Genomic DNA, 19,793 nt, shown 5'->3' on the forward strand with positions numbered 1-19,793 from the left:
TTTGTTTTAGTAATATGGTTTGGACGTACTCCTGTGTTCGGTGTATGTAAACTTGAAACTCAAAAAGGACCATGATGGAAATACCAGCTTGTTAGAGTGCAGAACTGATTGTTTTGGATCCTTCTATTTTACAGGATCCTGGGATTAAGTGCATCATAATATTCAGTCACTGCAGTCGGCCTGTTTATTGCTCTGACTTTTTGACCAGTCGTTAACAAAACAGTCTGGGCGACTCACAAACCTATAGGTGCTATTGTCCCAAAAGTCTTATCTTAAAATGTTAAATGCTGTCTGTTCTCTGCAGCACGCTCATTGTTCACTGCCACAGCTCCAGACTTAATTTATGTGGACCTATGGCTTTGTCTTTTATGATGTTTATCTGTTTCTTCCTGATACATGCCTATGCTGCTCCAAATTGTCCACCACATCACCTTTCCAGCTATATCTGATGGCACACAATCTTCTATATTTATTTTATTTATTTGTGTATTTTATAGAGCGCACAGCTGCCCCAACGGGGCGTCCCGGCGCTGATAAATCTGGAAACGCGGGGCGTAGGAACAAAGGAGGCCATTAAGAGGAAAAAAGTTGGGTCTTCAGGGACTTACGGAATGCCGATTCTGTTTGGCAAGCACGTAAGGCTACCGGGAGCTTGTTCCAACACTGAGTGGCGCAAACCTCGAATGTTTTTCCTCCTGCACGAGTTCGTTTGAATCGTGGAGTTTCCAGGAAAAGTAGGGAGTTGGAGCGTAGTGTCCTGGTGTTGGCATACGGCCGCAGAGTGCTTTTCAAATGGGCCGATCCATTGCCTTTAGACGCTCGGAAAGCCAACGTCATGGCCTTGAATACGCATCTTTTAGCAATGGGTAGCCAGTGCAGTTTACGGAGTTGTGGAGAGATGTGATGTCTAGCAGGGATTCTCTCCACCAACCGAGCGGCAGCGTTTTGGACAGTCTGAAGTTTATGACATAGGCCTGCTGTGATACCAAGGTATAGTGCGTTGGCATAGTCAAGATGGGATGTTATCAATGCCTGGACCACAGTCTTACGGCAGTCCGCCAGCAGGTAATTAATGAGCCGTTTAATAGTCCTGATCTTTGCGAAACAGGAGGCTGCTACTGTTTGTACCTGAGCGTTGAAACTGAGGTGGTTATCCCAACGAACTCCTAGGTTTCTCACCGAGTCTTTGGGCGTGGGGGCTTGGCTCAGATCTTCTGGCCACCACAGACTGGACTCCAGAGGGGATGGTGAGTTAAAAAACAGGATCTCCGTTTTCCTGCATTGAGTCGGAGGGAGTTGGCATCCATCCAACTAGAGATGTCCCTAAGGCAGGATTTCAACGGATCAAAGGCAGAGGCGGAGGGAGTATCAAAGGTAAAAAGTAGCTGAATGTCGTCAGCATAGGAAGTGGATTTAATCCCAGTCTGAGCAATCAGTTTGGCCAGGGGGGTGAAATAAATCTTCTATACGCGGGAACGCTCTTGCAACATATTCTGCATTCTATATTCTACTGTTCCATTTTGCTGACATTGTACAGGCAATTTATATCCTCTTAGTTAGACAGTACAAACTGATCTCTTGGACTACTGCCTCTCTGATGTGGGTCAGTAAGACCAGGGCGCAGTTTGTGGTTATAGTGTTTAAAGTTGTATTAGGTTTGGAGTTGCCACCTTGGTATTGACTTTATTGTGTTGCATTTGCAAAGCAGGTTTGAGTCTCAGTGGCCGCCCCAGGAGTTGATGGGTGTTCACACATGAAATAATGGAACTAGTAGTATGTTAGGGTAGGTGCAAGGGGTTCAGATCATCACCACTGTCTTATTGACCATGAAAGAGTATTTTACTGCTGTGCTTTGCTCTTGATAGAGTGCAGTTGTTTGATCCAGTTTCTCCTCCAGGATGTGTTGCTCTTAAGATTCTAATCACTTTCTGGTTAGGCGTAACGCCCAGCCCCACCAATTACCAACTACATTCTGTTGTAGTCTTCCTTTTACCTGCTGCACTCTCCTTTCAATAGTTCTCTGCCTACCTGCTCAGCTTGTGATGAGGTCATGCAGAATGTTGGAGTGGGTTTGTTTGAGTGGAGTGTCAGTTGATCTGGATGGCTGAGCAGCCAGGAGGCTGCTCCTGGTGGGGCAACTACTGGGGCATTTATGACAACTTAAGAGACATCTAAAGAACGTACTATCTTCCTGTAACTTAAGAATAAACGTACTTGATGTAACTACAAGACCCAGACTACACATCATCTTTCATTACAATACTGGCGACGAATTGAAGAACCTACGTGATCTACATTGAATTGGCTTGTACATATGGATCTGGAGAAGTAAAAAAGAAGCTAACTGACTGTTCATATAAAATTGAAGAAGCGCAAGCAAAAAGAAGTTAACTGTTTGTCCATTTGAAACTGAAGAAGCATAAGATAAAGAAGTGCATGAAGCAAAAACAAACTGGCTGTCCACTTGCCCCACCAGAGACCAAAGACCCGTCGGCCCCAACGTGGACGTGCCAGTTATTGTTGAACTTGGGTGAGTGTTAATTTTCCCCAATGTGTAATTTTTACTAATTGAATTTGCTAGTCTGGCGTGACTGATCCCTAATGTGATCGGTCTACCTGCAAACCCTACAAACCTTGATGTTCATTTAAAGTGTGAAGAAGCTGACTGGTAAAACACAACATCGTTTTTAGAAAGACTAAACTGCGACAAATGTTTACCTATTTAGAAATTATACGCAGCTGATGATCGTTTGTAGAAAGTGTTAAGCGGATGTTTACCGACTTAAAAAAACACGCAGCAACTTAAAAGCAGCGCATAAGGTGAATATTTCCATTTGTGCACCGTTTTACCTTACTAAAATCAGAGGGAGTGTGCACAGACATTTAAGTGAGTTTTGCCTTCTCGCAGCACAACTAGTCTCAAATTTCTTAGCGAGGATGACTTACTGCATTAACTCACCGTTGTGGAGTCGTTGACGGTTGGAGTCAATGACGGTTGACCAGCGGAGCTCCTCACTGTTCCCCTGCTGTTTCTTTATGATGACGTTGCTCGAGTTCTCCGGAGTATTGGTGAGGATGACCCCTGTGACGTCGGATGTTGGTAAGATTACCAGCGTCATGTTCTACGTGTAGACGTGGGCAATTTCCTTTGGAAAATCACGCATAACGACGCTGTGGCGGCCATTTTGAGTCATTGGGAAGGATCTCTTCATTTTGCTGACAATCACGACGTTCTATATTGAAGCATGAAGATCGCGATGTTTCAGTTTTCCAGTTTGATTCCTGAGGTCTTTCAGGTCTCTTGTCACTTTGATTTGCTTGATTACATGAACTCTGGACTTTGTAAGTTTTCACCTTGTGAACCAATAGGAACACCTGCCAAGTACTTCATGTGGAGTAATTTCGAGTTGCTGATGCTGCCTGTGGTGCAATTCGCTACATACGTTGGATTTAACCTGCAACATTATGACTTTGGATGAATGATTACTTGGATTAGACTTTTGAGAGGAGTTTTGGACTTTCGGGTGAGGTTTCGCTCATCTATGGATTTGACATTCTGGTGAAGTTTTGCTCATCTTCACATGGACTGGACTTTCGGGTGAGGTATCGCTCATCTACCTAGACTACGGTGACCACGTTTATTGTTTTAGTTTGTTGTGTTAGATTACCTTGTGTTTTTACATCTGCATTTTCACAACATTGTATAGGGAGCATATTACTGTTGTTGGTTTGTTTGTAACCTTGCAGTGTGTTTTGCTGGAATTGTGTTGTTTTGCGGAGGACGTCGCGAATCTTCCCGTATTTACAACATTCCTTACTTGAGACAGCTCACCGGAACATGAGACATTCTTATTTTGCTGGTCATTTGTAGTTTTTGTCTCTTGTTTTCTGGAGTGGTGTTGGTGAATATGCGTAGTGTTTCTTTTGACTCTGGTGTAGTGTTCCCTTATACAGTTGTACGTGTGTGTCAAAGGTTTAAAAGTTTTCCTAAATTTAGTTTGGCGTGGGTTTTTGATTTCCTTGGATTTAGTTTCCCGAAATCTGTTTGCTTTAGGTCTAAAGAAACCTACCAGATGTTTACCATGGGCATGGCGATTTTCATTATTTTTGTTTTCCTTTGGGTGATGAAATTCCCAAAATTTTTGTCAATCTTGGGATTGTTTTTACCTTATTTTGTTGTCCTTCGGGTGAAGGAGCATCCTTTGGGTGAAGGAGTACCCAGGGTGGGTTACCTTTGGGTTGGTGTGACTCGATATGTACTTGTTTTTGTTTTGATGTGCTTTTGTGTTGTTGTTTTGCATTTGCAGTTGTCATGGCATGTTTGCCTTGTCTTAAGGTGACCCATGTTATGTTTGCCTTGAGTTCTAAGTACTCAAAAAATTAACAGTTTTGGATTTACTGTTACCCATATTTTTTTTTATGGGTGTTGGACCTCTCATGTGGCGTTTTAAGTACACCGTGTGGTGTGTTGTTTTTGGAAACGCAGTTTGTAGTTTTTGATTGTATCTTTTTGACTTACATTCTTTGTTTTCCTTATTTTATCAGAGAGTAGGGTGTATTATATGTTTTGTTGTGCATCCTCTTTCTGCCATATATGTGATTTACCATATGTGTTTTACCATCTCCATGCATTTTTGAGTAAGGGGGTAGGATGTGTAATATGTATTATTATATGTATTATTTCATGGCGTTGGTAGAATGAGATATGTTTTATTTCATGCATTATTCTTCCACTCTTATTTGTTGTTCTGCTACACTACTTCCTTACAATAGTTTGTTATGGTCTTCACAGCAATCGGAGGTGGTGTACATTTCTTTTTACTGCTTCCCTCTATGTTTTAACGTGTGTCTAACAGTTTCACACTTTCTGTTGTTTTTTATATTATAATGGGGGAGATGTGTTGTAGTCTTCCTTTTACCTGCTGCACTCTCCTTTCAATAGTTCTCTGCCTACCTGCTCAGCTTGTGATGAGGTCATGCAGAATGTTGGAGTGGGTTTGTTTGAGTGGAGTGTCAGTTGATCTGGATGGCTGAGCAGCCAGGAGGCTGCTCCTGGTGGGGCAACTACTGGGGCATTTATGACAACTTAAGAGACATCTAAAGAACTTACTATCTTCCTGTAACTTAAGAATAAACGTACTTGATGTAACTACAAGACCCAGACTACGCATCATCTTTCATTACAATACATTCTTAAGCCATGGCCGGCCCTCTCAAGTACTTATGCTGCCGGGGACTTGCCACTTCTCTGTTTGTTCCACTAGGTCTATCGCTTTTAGCATACTGGTGGACCAGATTTGTGCCCTCCTTCTGCCTATTCCCTACTACTCTGGTCCTCCTCTGGTCTCCTTGCCTTTGCACTGCTCCTTCTCTGCTCTGTTCTCATCTCTGGTCATATATCCTATGCTCTACTCCGAACCAGTGTCCTTGTCTCCACAGTGGTATTCTCATACATCATTAGCATAATTACTGAGACCATATCAGACTCCTTCTTTGGTTCCTTAAGTGTATCCTGATAATCAGGCCATTCGTTTACAGCAGAAGCTTGTTCCAGTAAAGCCTATAGCTGCTAACTAAGGTCTCTTTCCACTAGACATATGTAATATGCTCCCTTTGTCATTCTTCAAATGTACCTTCCGATCAGTCTTAGCCAGTGCAGTCAATCTCCACATCCCTATATTTGTTTTTTGACGGGGAGCACTCCCTATTAATATATATTAAGGTCAAATAGTCTCTTCATACTCCGGTTCTTTTTTAAACCTTTTTATTAGGTATGTATCCAACCAAGTATTAAGTAGTTTCTATGCAATGGTCAGAAGTGGATCAACGCAAAGTGCGCCTTTGGTGACACATTTAGGGTAAGTCTACCACACTGTCTTAAGTCTATATTCTTTTATATTACAGAACTATCAGAGGGGTAGATCATCATAAATCTTCATATAAACTGTTTATTTTTCTCCTGTAACCATGAAGTTCTCCCTGGGCACGATGTACTAAAACATTTTACAGTCACAAACCCTGTGATTCATAAAATCATAGGGTTTGCAACCACAAATTATTCTTTTTTTTACTGAACACCTTTTGGAAATCTAGAAAACTCTTTCAGAATTACAAAAGGTGTTTCACAACTTCTTCTAAATCGCAATTAGGAAGAGGCATGAAAGAAGTGTTACCTCATTGTGATTTGGTATGAAATGTATCATTGATTTGTAATGTCACTCTCAAACTAATAAAGTGGTACTAGCTCCTCTAAGGAGGGGGAATAGATTTGCAAAGAGCAAGCTGTCCTTGTTAGATAGCTTACCCTTTGGGGATTATATAGAGTGTCAAACACTACTGCCTGCTTCCCCAAAAGCTTCCCAAATGAGAACCTTTTTTACTTTATTTCACAGTGGCAGTGGACCCTTTAAGGAATACACAAGTTTCTAATTTGAGAATGCAAACATAGGGATGGTGGGCTTCTGTACCTTGCAGGCCCAATCCTTAGGTTTGTCGCCAATCATAAAGGGTTGGAAATAGCCACCTGCCAAATTAATGTTTATTAGGCATGGCAGTTTTTTGTAGTGACCATTTAGATCATATATTCTGCATCACAAAATCAAAGACTGGTTGCAAAAATGTTTGTGAACAAATTATTGCCACTTTTTCAATCAGTCTTTTCGTAGATTGGTTCTTTACCTCCTAAGCAGAGTAGAGGATTGTGATTCTGCGTCTATTCTGGTCATCATTCTTTGGTGGTCACCCATAGATTAATTTGCGTTAAAATTGGCTAGTCTCATCACCCTTCTGCCAGAGCTTAAGTGGGCCTTAAACGTTGCGCCTTCGGTCACCCGGATGAAGTCCGACCTCAGGAGGTGCCCGGTCCTCCCCATTAACCCCCTGGGCAGAAGTGCGCTCTTCAAAATGATGATTCTCCCTCGCTTCCTCTATATCTTGCAGGACATCCCCGCCCACCTCCCGGGGAGTTGGTTCCGGGAATTAGACGGCGTCCTCACCCGCTTTCTCTGGGGAGGAGGGAGGCCGCGCCTATCCCACCGTTGTATCCCGCCCTTCGATGGAGGTATGGGAGGGACTACTCTCCACCTCTACTACCTCGCCACAAGACTTATTGTGATCCACGATTGGTTTGCGGGCGGCTGGTCCGACCCGGCATACCGCGTTGAGCTTGCCATGGTAGATTTCGCCCAGATTCAGTCCTTATACGGTAGCCTAGTGCCGCAGGCCCTACCCCCAGTCACGAGAGCGCTGCTCATGGCCTGGCGCACAGCTTTGCGCCATGTGCAATGGAACCGCACGTACACTCGACAGACACCGCTCTGGTGCGGAACCTGGCTGGGCGCGGTCTCGTCCCTGCAGGGGTTCCGCCGTTGGGATCTCGTGGGAATCTCGTTGCTTGGAGACGTATGAGTGGAGGATCACATTAGTTCCTTCGCCGAACTGCAGCAATGACCTGCACTCCATCGTTCCCAATTCTATAAATATTTGCAACTCGGACACACCCTTCACGCTCACATCCCTTCCCCTGCCACTCTTCCAGAGTTCAACCCGCTTGAGGCCCACGTCCTCCAAGCTGCGCCTGGTACAACTATATTATTTGCATACAGCCTACCTCACTCCACTGCGCCTTTTTCGGGCCCGCATGAGGCCATCCCCAGCCTGCACGCACTGCGACACCGCGCCAGCGGATTTCTACCACTTGGTATGGCGATGCCCAGCTTTGGAGCCGTTCTGGAGGGGGATTGAACGGGAACTTACGCACGCCCTGGGATGGGAGGTTCCCCACGACCCAAGACGTATGCTCCTGGGGGTGTTCGACGGCCTAGACGGCTCCAGGGCAGATGAGCGCTTTCTGGGGATGGCCGTGGCAGTGGCGAAATGAGACATTGCAGCGCTCTGGTCCCAGGCTAGGGCAACGACGGTGCTAAAGTGGCGGAAGGGAGTGGACTGGTGTGGGCTGCAGGAAGAATGCCTTTGAGGCCAGGGGCTGTCCGGAGTTCGGGAAAGTGTGGGGTAAATGGTTCAACTTGTTGCCACCGTGATGATCTGTTTATCTTTGTCTCCCTGTATTGCACTCTCAATCTGCAGTGCCCGATTTGACCAGGTATCCCATGTCTTATTGACTGCGATTAACTATATGTAAACTCCAATGGTGTTTGACTTGCTGCCAATTAATTTCTTGAGTTCTGGAAAATTCAATAAAATTGATTATCAAAAAATAAATTGGCTAGTCTCGGTTCAAATTCTTTTTCAAGATTTTCAAAATTCATCTGTCACTAATCTTTGTACACTTTGCTCCATACAGAACACTACAATGCTAAAGTTTCTTTGTGATAATCGTGGAGCATAAGTAATTATGCATTTTGTACTCCGAGAATATCCCAACCTCTAGGTAATGGGAAGGTAAACATGTTAAACTTACCCTACTCTGCACATTTTTCCAGATACTTTGATAATTATGTTAGGTAGTTTAGCTCATCTGTCCAGTAAGCGTCATGTATGCCAAGAGATACCACAACAGGTCTAAATCAAAACCGCCTGTATTCCCCTTGTACCTCTCAACTGTATGCTGAATTTGGGCTGTGCGATAATGCCTAAATCGCAGTCCAAATATGTAGAATATTATATGAACAAACACATGAATATGTTTAAGTACCTTTTGGAAGAGAAGGTAAAATAATGGAAATAGTGAAAAATCAATGATTGTTTCATAGACCAGTGCAAGAAATAAATAAAAAGAAAAGTATGTAAACGGAGCTCAAACTTTATCATCTGGGGGGTCTGTTGCAATACGCTGCACTGTGGTGCGAAAGAGGCTTCAACAGGAAAAAAAAAACTCCTATCGGACTACGTCGTGTTGGCTGATCTCCTTAGGTTGCTTATGTGTGGTCGTGCTCTTCCAGCAGGTACGCCACTTTAAGTCACACAGGTGGCGTCGGCATGCAATGGGCCGTCAAACAGGTGATACACCAGGCGCCCTATGTAAAACTCCTTCCAGTTTGGTGGCTATGCCCGATTTCGGACATCACATGGAACTGTTCAATACTTTGCGCTTTTTAGGATGCTGTGCTGTGTTAAATGCACAGAGTAATGCATGTGAATGCAGATATTATGATCCGCCATTGCCTATTGGTGCTATTTCCTCTTCCTAAGAAGGAAAATAAATGCATTAGAAATTTGCCCCGCTGGGGTAAGTATTACCCCGAAGGTTCATAGCTATACATTGGGCGAGCCCTACCCCTCCGACATGGACCAAATGTCTATCTGATCTCCTAGAGTGGACAGGGGCTTAGGAATGTAGACTCCGAATAGTCCATACAGACAACGATGCAGAGCTGGACTTTGAGATGTGGGGTAGTATGATTACTAAACTAGACGACCATGACATTGATGGGGAAGATGGTTTCTGATGACCGTTGGAGGGAAGATCCACCACCGATCTGCCATGCTGCTGCTGCCCAACCAGGCGCTGACTGGTTTATGGGACTCATTGACACACCCTCACCCAGATGAACCGCGTGGGAGACGCCCGAGTCCATGGGCCATGAGGAGAGACACCTCCGAAAAGTTTGTATGTTCAACATCTAAGTGGTTTGGTGTGACTTCCGCCCTTCTTTCCACGGTCACGCCTATCTCTTGGTTCTCCTCCCTTCCCTCAGCCTCTTTATCCACATATAGGAAATGTAAAGGCATTTCATTGTTGGTGTTCTTTCACCTGCACCTGATGCGGGCGCACCGTGCTGCTGGAGTTATATTATTTCTTCTTCTATGTTTCTTTTTATTTATTTGATTTACGGTCATGGACTGATTATGGCATGTTGACCCCTGCTCACGTGTATTACATCCTTATATGCCAGTAAACTATATGACCTATGTTATTTTGAATACCTCAATAAACAAATGTTTAAAAAGAGTTAAAAAGAAATAGTAAAGTATTTCAACTGCACACTTGTATTAATTTATATACATTTCACAGTTCATGGATGTTTATAAAATGCTGTTGAAATATGTTGGGTCTTTGTCCCCTTTGCAGCACTTCCCTCCTGAACTGCATTTGGGAGTCCTAACGTAAAGATTATAGTTACCCTATCCATCTTCCTCCTACACATCTCTCAGCAGCCTTGATATGTCCTGATACTTAGCATGCCTAATAGTAAACGGCACGCTTCCAAAATTGATTTATAGGAGAGGATAGCAGTCACTAGGTGACTGAATAATTTGGGCTTTGTAGCTTCCCTGTATATATTTACTAATTAAGTGCTGACATCTCAACCCAGCCTGCAATCGAGATCAGCCAATGGGCTTATTAATGAGTATCTTACCCAGTGCCTTGAATGTTGCTTGTCTGTGTTGATAGCTACAACTGGGGCAACTCCTCCTTGGGCCGATCTTCCTGATTGACTCGATAGTTAAGGTTGTGGGAGGAGTGGCCCTGAATAAATTGTCATCATGGGCCGAGGAGAATGGTATTATTTCAGCTATCCAATATGGGTTTCGCCCGGGCTATTCCACACTAGCACAATGTTTAAACTTATACTTGATACTGAGGAAATACACCATGGCACCACAGGGAACCATCTACATGGCGTTTATGGATCTCTCCTCCGCGTTCGATTGCGTAAACCGGGGGAAACTATGGGATCTAATGGGCGCCATGGGGGTGGAGCTTGCGTTGGTCACGTTTTTAAGGGACCTCCATAGGGATACCAGGACAAACATCAGATACTCACAAGATCTTAGGGTATCGAGAGACTTCCCTATCGAGAGAGGCGTGCGGCAGGGCTGCATCCTGGCCCCTTTTCTTTTTAATTTATACATTAACGAGTTGGATGCGTTTCTGGTAAAAACTGGCGCTGATTTTCCTTCTGTTGGGCGCAGGGGCTTGCCCGTCTTGCTATATGCAGACGATACTGTCCTTTTGGCAAGAACCCCTAAGGGCCTGCAGACTCTATTGAATGCCTTTCATGGTTTCATGGCCGATCGAAACCTCGCCATTAATAACACCAAATCATTTATCTTGCAGATAGGAGTGCGCCCGAAGAAACAGTACCCATTTAAGATTAATGATGAGAAGGTACCCCTAGCCACGACCTTCTCCTACCTGGGTGTATTGTTTGACAATCAGTTAAACTGGGCCCTGTTGGTACAGCGGAAAAGAGGAGAAATAATACGGGCCAATGCAGCTATATTCAATTTTGCGTCTAAAAGGGGCAAACGCCCGGTAGCTGCACTATTGAAGATGTACCAGGCAAAGAGTGTGGCACTGGGCAGCTATGGGAGCGAACTATGGATCAATTAAATGCATCGAGGTGGCCGAGAATAATTTCCTTCAGCAACTACTGGGAGTACCAAAGGGAACAGCCATCCTAATAGCCCATGAGGAAACCAGAACACCTTTTATTGGCGACACAATAGCACTACGGCCTTTACTGTTTAGGCTCAAGTGTTGGCTGAATAAAGACCTGGTCCGCAACCATCAGCTACTAAGGGAAGTGCTTTCCCAAGATCATGTGCTTAATATTCCTGGGTTTAAATACCTAAAAAGATGCTTCACTGAGTTGGGGCGTCCTGACCTGTTTTTTAACCCAAGCATGATTGTAAAGGCTGATGTAGAGCTTGTTAAAAGAACTTTCTCTTTAAGAAAAAAATTGGAATGAGAAGAGGCAGATCTAATAAAACCAAACATACGCAAATTTGTTATACTTAAAACTACCCCTTCAATGGCGCCATATCTATCGTGGCCTATAACAAGTCACGAGCGGTTCTTACTAACAAGGTTCCGGCTGGATTACTATCTTTTACTATTAGCCGTTCCTAGGGGGGTCTCACAGAGGTCAAGTGTTACCCTCCTGCGGCTGCGGCAATCTGTCTCCGCAGGATGTGGTACACTTTTTATTTATTTGCCCTTTCTATGACGTTCCTCGCAGGTTCTTCTTGAAGCCCATATTGAAAAGATACAATTTTAAACAGGTCCGCCCGGCTCTGTGCTATTTACAAATGGTAAAGCCTGAAAGCACTTTATATCTGGTTGGATTTCTTAAATCTGCTTTAAAATCCAGAAATAGGCGAGAAGAGAGTTGATCTGTTTTTATCTGTATTTTAACATTGTATTTTATACTTCTGTATATGAAACGAACTGTAAAAATCTTTGGGGGTTATGTTTAAGATATCTATTTTTAACAAAGTTTCATGCTTATATTTTAACAATGCTTTTATGGTTTTTAAACATGAAAAACCGAATAAAGTATTTTGAAATGAAAAATCCTCCTTGGCCCTAGTCATTCCAGCTTCTCTGTGATATTTCAGAAATGTCAGAAACTTGTCCCAAATTTGAAAAATGTCCAACATTATTAAGGGAACTAAGGAATCTGGGTACTTAAGAATTCTGTGTTTTACAGAAAGAAATCAGCACAGCATATTTAGACGTTGCCTAGCAATAGTTCTCCTTGAGCAATGTGCTGGTTCCTTCCTTAGCATTACAATATTGTCTACATCTAAGTAGCTCCTATGGGTATTGCCTATTAGGCTAATCTGTTCTATGCCTGAGAGTCGGCAATCGTCTAGAATCTGTGGGCTCAACACCAAATACTTAATCCATGGCAATTACTCTCGCAGTTTGAGAGCTTTTTTTAATCTGTAATTTAAAAAAGGCAAGATCTGCAATCAAAATAAGGTTTTATTAACTCACTCTTTTATGTGTTGTGTTAAATCACTGGTCCATGCATACGTGCTGGTCTTTAGACTAGAGGGATATCCTCTAAATGGAGATACTAATTACCAGCTTATGCTATACACACTTAGTGTTTGTAAAGCAAAGGCTGGCGTAGTGTTTTTCGATGGTGCTTCTGTGGTCTCCAGTCTTCTCTGTGTTGCATCTGGCTTCTGAACTTGATTCAAGCATGCCCTTTTGTTAGCTTAATCTTAGTATACTCTAGTCCACCAGGTGTTAGACAGATATCCCTTACAAGCTGTAGAGCTGTTGTGCGGAAACAGAGGTTTCAGCACTGAATGCCCACAGAATCTGTTTGCCACTGATGTTCAGAAATTCCATAAGCACTGCAGTGTTTACTTTTTGCCTAAAATGTTGTTCGAGCTATTGCAGGTGAGAAAGTACCATATTTGAATTTGGTTAACCATTGCTGCTCCTTTGTCTTGTTGACAGCCATGTCTTCGAAAACCTCATTGTCCTGTGAGAGGAGACACAAAAGGGTGGTGAATCCGAAATCGTGTGGCTTTGTCCAATAACACACACTGCCAGTTGCAATCACCCGGTCTTAGGGAGGAGTATGGATGCTAAGGATGAAGATCCACAAGTATGGTCCACTGCTGAAGAACATGAACGGGAAACTGCACAGGTGACTAAAACTGCTTTATAACATCCCTTAGAAATTCTCCTCGTTGACCGCTAGATCTCTGTTTCTATCTCCTATTTGTCTGTTGCTTAGCTTTATCTCCGTCTTCTTTGCCTTCCTAAGGTTGTTTACTGTTGCTTCTTTTTAGATCTGCTGTTATTCAAGACGTTTTGTTTTTACTATAATTATATGTTCGAGGCATATGGGCTGCAGATGGTACATTTATGAATAGATCGCCATCTGGTGTTGGGCTCGGATGATTGCACTTGTTTTTCTTCTGGAGAAGTCTTTGTCGTCATAGATGACTCCTCCTCTTGGTGTTAGTGCGCATGGGCATCGGCTCCATCCTTAGATTGTTTTTTTCCGCCATCGGGTTCGGATGAGGATCGAAGCGCTCCGGACCGACTTCGATAAAGAAGGTTATATTCGGCGCGTAACCCTTTCCAATTCGACGGTATTGTTATCGAACGCGGCTTCACTTCCATACCGACGCGTTTCGAAGGACGACGACTACGAGAAACTCTAAGTAGTCCAGCCCGGGGTCCATGGAAAGGACTCCATTCAAAAAATGTCCAACGTGTGGTGCTAAGTTCCCACACAAGGACCTACACGAGGTGTGCAACCTCTGCTTGTCCCCTGAACACGAATCCAGGGACTGCGAGGCCTGTGCAGCGTTCTCTTCAAAATCGACGATTAGAAACAGTCGAGCCCGAAGACACGAGGTATCGAGAATGCAGTCACAAGCAATCCCGGAGCTGTTCGAGGACCAGCACCCAGAAGAGGAGGAAGAAGAGGCCGACGAGGCGGGGTCTGAAGTGGACGAGTCCGACGTCGAGGAAATCGACGTCCAACAAACCGTGAGTGACGACGTCCCTTTACCAAAGAAAAGACCCCGCACGGTGTCGACCCCGCCCTCGAGCCCGGTCAGACAACCGAAAAAAGTTTCCGACGCCCCGCCTTCGAGCCCGGCAACGAAACCGAAACACTCGGTCTCCCATCATGGTGGTTCCGATAAACTGACCACATCGACACCGAAGCTCCAAGTCAATGTAAGCTCGAAGTCGAAGCAGTCCATGTCGACACCGAAACACGTTTCGACGTCGAAAACACCCTCGACACCGGGGACATCTTCGATACCGAAGACATCGGATCCGAATAAAATCTCGGTGCCGAAAATACAAATGGACAGTCAGAAGAAAAAACACCTTTCGGAACCGAAAACGGCGGTACCGACACAGGAATACAAGACTGATCCTAAACAAAAGACTCTGTTTATTGATCCAAAAACTGGCAAGGTAGTCACAGAACTACCTAAAAAGAGGAAGAATGAACATTCGGACGACAAAACTCATCCGAAGAAGAGAACAATGGGGACAAATACAACTCCTCCCCCTTCTCCAAAACCTAGACACGCACCATCTTCTCCTCTTCCTCACAATAGACCAAATATTCCTCCCACACGACCATCTACACCTACAACAGATGTAGAGAGTGACACAGGGGAGGGGGAACATCCTGGGGATGATGAAGACACAATCCCAGAGGAGGCAGACCCATGGGAAGAGTACAATGTAGGGTCAGATAACGATAACGACCCTGAAATGTATCCTTCAAAACCTTCACCTCCTGATGATAATACTGGTTTTGCGCAACTCATTAATAGAGCAGCAACATATCACAAGGTAGAACTACATGCAGAACCTCAAATAGAGGATTTCTTATTAGAAACACTACCTACTGCACAAAGAACATCAGGAACACTACCAATGCTTAAGGGCCTTCTCAGTCATACATCAGAGATATTCAAAGACCCAGTGAGGGCTAGGGTACTGAACCCAAGAATCGATAAAAAATATAGGGCAGCTCCAAAAGACCCAATATACATTAAAGGGCAAATTCCTCTAGACTCACTAGTGGTCACAAACGCTCGTAAGAGAGCAAACTCTTTATCTACAGGAGAAGCTCCACCTCCTGACAAAGAGTCTAAGCTAATAGATGCCTCTGGCAAGAGAGTAGCATCTCAAGCAGCAAACAGCTGGCGCATAGCTAATACGCAAGCACTACTTGCAAGGTATGACAGAGCGCATTATGATGAATTAGAAAAACTCATCACACATCTCCCTAAAGAACATCAAAAGAGGGCAGATCAACTCCTACAAGAAGGGAAGTTAATTACTAACACTTCCATAAAGTGTGCCCTAGACGCCGCAGACACTGCAGCAAGATCTACAAACACAAGCATCATGTTAAGGAGACATGCATGGCTCAGGGTATCAGGGTTCAAACAAGAGGTACAAACATCGTTACTGAACCAACCTTTTGATGGGAAAACACTTTTCGGCACAGGGACAGATGAGGCCTTAGAAAAAATGAAAAAGGATACGGAAACGGCTAAATCAATGGGAGCATTGCAACAGCCGACACAAAGAGGTTCCTTTCGTAGGTCCACCTATAGAGGAGGATCCAAAAATACAGGTACAAGCCAGCAACAAACCTCTTTTACACCTACATCACCCAGAGGTAATTCTAGAGGTAGTTACAGAGGTAACAACAACAAGGGTAGAGGTCGCGGAAACAACAACAACCGCAACTCTCCAACCCCAAAGCAGTGACTTCATACAGCTCCCCCCAGACCATATAACACCGGTCGGGGGACGCCTATCACAGTTCCTACCTGTCTGGGAAAACATCACATCAGACAGGTGGGTGAGACAAATTATCCAACATGGTTATTGCCTGGAACTCGCATCTACCCCACCAAACATCCCCCCCAAACAGCGTCCAATGAAACAAGATCACCTGACACTGTTAAAGCAGGAAGTACTATCCCTGCTAGGGAAGCATGCCATAGAGAAGGTTCCACAGCACCAACAAGGAACAGGAGTATACTCCCTATACTTCCTAATTCCCAAAAAGGATGGGTCTCTAAGACCGATACTGGACCTAAGACCTCTCAACGCATACATAAATTCGGAACATTTCCACATGGTCACGCTCCAACAGGTACTTCCTTTACTGAAGAAAGGGGACTTTCTTTCTACACTGGATCTAAAAGACGCTTACTTTCATATCCCGATTCACAAAGCCCACAGGAAATACCTCAGATTTGTGGTAGAAGGACAACATTATCAGTTCAAAGTCCTTCCGTTTGGTGTCACAACGGCACCAAGGGTGTTCACAAAATGCCTGGCAGTGGTGGCAGCTCACCTAAGAAGACAACAAATACATGTCTTCCCATACTTGGACGACTGGCTAATAAAGGCCAAGTCACAACAGGAATGTCTTCAAAACACACAAAAGACAATTCAGCTACTACACCAGCTAGGGTTCACGGTGAACTACACAAAGTCACGCCTACAACCAAGCAACGTTCAACAATATCTGGGGGCTACTATAGACACAGAAAAAGCCAAAGTATACCCCAATCCAGTCAGGATCCAAACAATGCTTACAATCATTCAAAGATTCCAGCCACAACACTCACTACCAGCAAGAGTGTTCATGCAGCTATTAGGGATGATGTCATCCTGCATACTGCTAATACCATATGCCAAACTACAAATGCGTCCGCTACAAGAATGCTTAGCGACACAGTGGAATCAGGCTCAAGGACAGATTACAGATCTGGTGTTGGTAGACGACCGCACACACCGCTCTCTGAAGTGGTGGAACACAACAAACATTGCCAAGGGGCGGTCGTTCCTAGAACCAATTCCACAGGTGACAATAACAGCGGACGCATCGCTCACAGGATGGGGAGCACATATGGAGAAATACACAGTACAAGGAAGGTGGAGTGTGCAGGAAAAAAGACTGCACATCAATTACCTAGAACTACTAGCGGTGTTTCTAGCATTGAAAGCCTTCCAAATACATGTTACCAACAAAGCAGTCCTGATCAGAACAGACAACATGACAGCAATGTATTATATTCAAAAACAGGGGGGGACGCACTCTCTCCAACTATCCAGACTAGCACAGGAAATCTGGAGATGGGCCATTCCTCAAAACATCTATCTGTTAGCCGAACACCTACCAGGAGTCCAAAACTAGATAGCAGACATCTTAAGCAGACAGTCGGAACAAATACACGAATGGGAACTGCACCAACAAATACTGCAGCCATTCTTCCAAAGATGGGGACAGCCAGAGATAGACCTCTTTGCCACTCATCAGAACGCAAAATGCCAAAGCTTCGCGTCCAGGTACCCGCACCACCTGTCGCAGGGCAATGCGTTATGGATAAATTGGTCCAACAAATTTGCATACGCTCTTCCCCCTCTCCCACTAATCCCATTAGTGGTCAGAAAACTACAACAACACTCAATGACCATGATACTAGTAGCACCCACGTGGGCAAGACAACCGTGGTTCACCACGCTCCTGCAACTCTCACAAGTGCCACATCAAAAGCTACAAATTCTACCCATGCACCTTACACAGAACCATGGAGAAATAATGCACCCAGATCCCACACAATTGAACCTAGCGATCTGGCTCCTGAAATCCTAGAATTTGGGTACTTAGATCTACCCCCAAATTGCATGGAGATAATTAAACAAGCGAGACGTCCCACCACCAGAGCATGCTATGCAGCTAAGTGGAAGAGGTTTGCTATACACTGTACTAATAACAATATCAACCCTCTGGACATATCAACAAAGGAGATTATTTGCTACTTATTACACTTACAGCAATGTAATCTAGCGTACACATCTGTCAGGGTACACCTAGCAGCTATAGCAGCGTACCTACAAAACAGGCAGCACATATCACTGTTCAGAGTACCAGCGATAAAAGCCTTCATGGAAGGCCTTAAAAGAGTCATTCCACCAAGATTACCACCTTCCCCAGTCTGGAACCTCAACGTAGTACTCACCGGACTAATGGGGCCACCTTTCGAACCTATGCATAGGTGCGAAATACAATTCCTTACATGGAAGGTGGCTTTCCTTATAGCCATTACCTCACTCAGGAGAGTAAGTGAATTACAGGCATTGACAATACAAGAACCATTCCTACAGTTACACCAGAATAAAGTGGTTCTTAGAACAAATCCAAAGTTCTTGCCTAAAGTAATTTCAGCATTTCACATCAACCAGCCAGTGGAACTACCAGTCTTCTTTCCAAAGCCACAGACGGTAGCAGAAAGGGCTCTACATACACTAGATGTCAAAAGAGCCATTTTGTACTACATAGAAAGAACACAAAACTTCAGGAAAACTAAACCACTATTTGTAGCATTTTCCCCAACACATAAGGGCAATCCTATCTCTAAAGCAGGCATCGCTAGATGGATTGTAAGATGTATACAAATATGTTACATTAAAGCAAAGAGAACATTAACTGTTCCTCCTAGAGCTCATTCTACACGAAAACTAGGAGCATCTATGGCATTCTTAGGGAACATTCCCCTAGATGACATATGTAGAGCAGCAACTTGGTCTACACCACATACATTCACAAAGCACTACTGTGTTGATGTACAGGCTGCACAACAAGCCAGAGTGGGCCAAGCTGTATTAAAAACTCTATTTCAAACAGTTGCGACAGACACTGGTGACCACCGCTAGGGAGGTAACTGCTGTACAATCTATTCATAAATGTACCATCTGCAGCCCATATGCCTCGAACGGAATATGCTACTTACCAGTATGCATCTGTTCTTGGCATAGAGGGCTGCAGAGTGGTACATGCCCTCCCTGCCTCCCCGGAAACCTGTGTCTGTCCCAACATTATCTTATTTAGATACACTTACATGGGCATATCTTTATGTATTATACTACACTACTCCATCTAACCCTACTATGGCAAAACAATCTAAGGATGGAGCCGATGCCCATGCGCACTAACACCAAGAGGAGGAGTCATCTATGACGACAAAGACTTCTCCAGAAGAAAAACAAGTGCAATCATCCGAGCCCAACACCAGATGGCGATCTATTCATAAATGTACCACTCTGCAGCCCTCTATGCCAAGAACAGATGCATACTGGTAAGTAGCATATTCCTTATAATATATTTACTTATAAGGGGTTTCAGCCCGCACTCTACATGCACTTGTCTGTTATTGTTTAATTCAAATGTTACTTCTGCCCACTACAGCTTGGGCAAATGGGTCACTTCAGCCATTGGCTAAATACTCCCCTTTCACACGAAGAATATGCACACACAAGGTAGTCAACTTCAGTGCTAGGAACTGCTGTGTCAATGTGTGCTTTTTATTGCGTAAAACATATTTTACATTTTAGCCTTTTTTTTATTGACAAGGGCCTGTTAGCTCCCTCGACAGCAACGTTTTGCAAAAACCAATAACAAAAGAAAAACATTGACAAAGCAATAAGGCTATCAGCCAACACTAGATCTATTGCCTTTGCCAATGCTTGTTATTTGTTTGCCAGCCAGAAATGTTTATCTTACAAACATTGCATGCGGGAGAGATGT

At 44.0% G+C, this 19,793-nt stretch overlaps 1 protein-coding gene across 6 annotated transcripts in view; it reads left to right on the forward strand.

The window, feature by feature from the left end:
* PRDM10 (PR/SET domain 10) overlaps positions 1-19,793 on the forward strand; it is a 1,331,210-nt gene that overhangs the window by 126,751 nt on the left and 1,184,666 nt on the right. For all 6 annotated transcript variants that reach the window (XM_078681965.1, XM_078681964.1, XM_078681969.1 and 3 more), the window contains one exon: positions 13,160-13,352. In XM_078681965.1, coding sequence (XP_078538091.1) covers positions 13,284-13,352 — 69 coding nt within the window. In that variant the 5' untranslated portion in view covers positions 13,160-13,283. The remainder of the gene's footprint in view (positions 1-13,159; positions 13,353-19,793) is intronic.

The sequence above is a fragment of the Lissotriton helveticus genome, chromosome 3_1 (assembly GCF_964261635.1).
Source record: "Lissotriton helveticus chromosome 3_1, aLisHel1.1, whole genome shotgun sequence".
Classification (NCBI taxonomy): domain Eukaryota; kingdom Metazoa; phylum Chordata; class Amphibia; order Caudata; family Salamandridae; genus Lissotriton; species Lissotriton helveticus.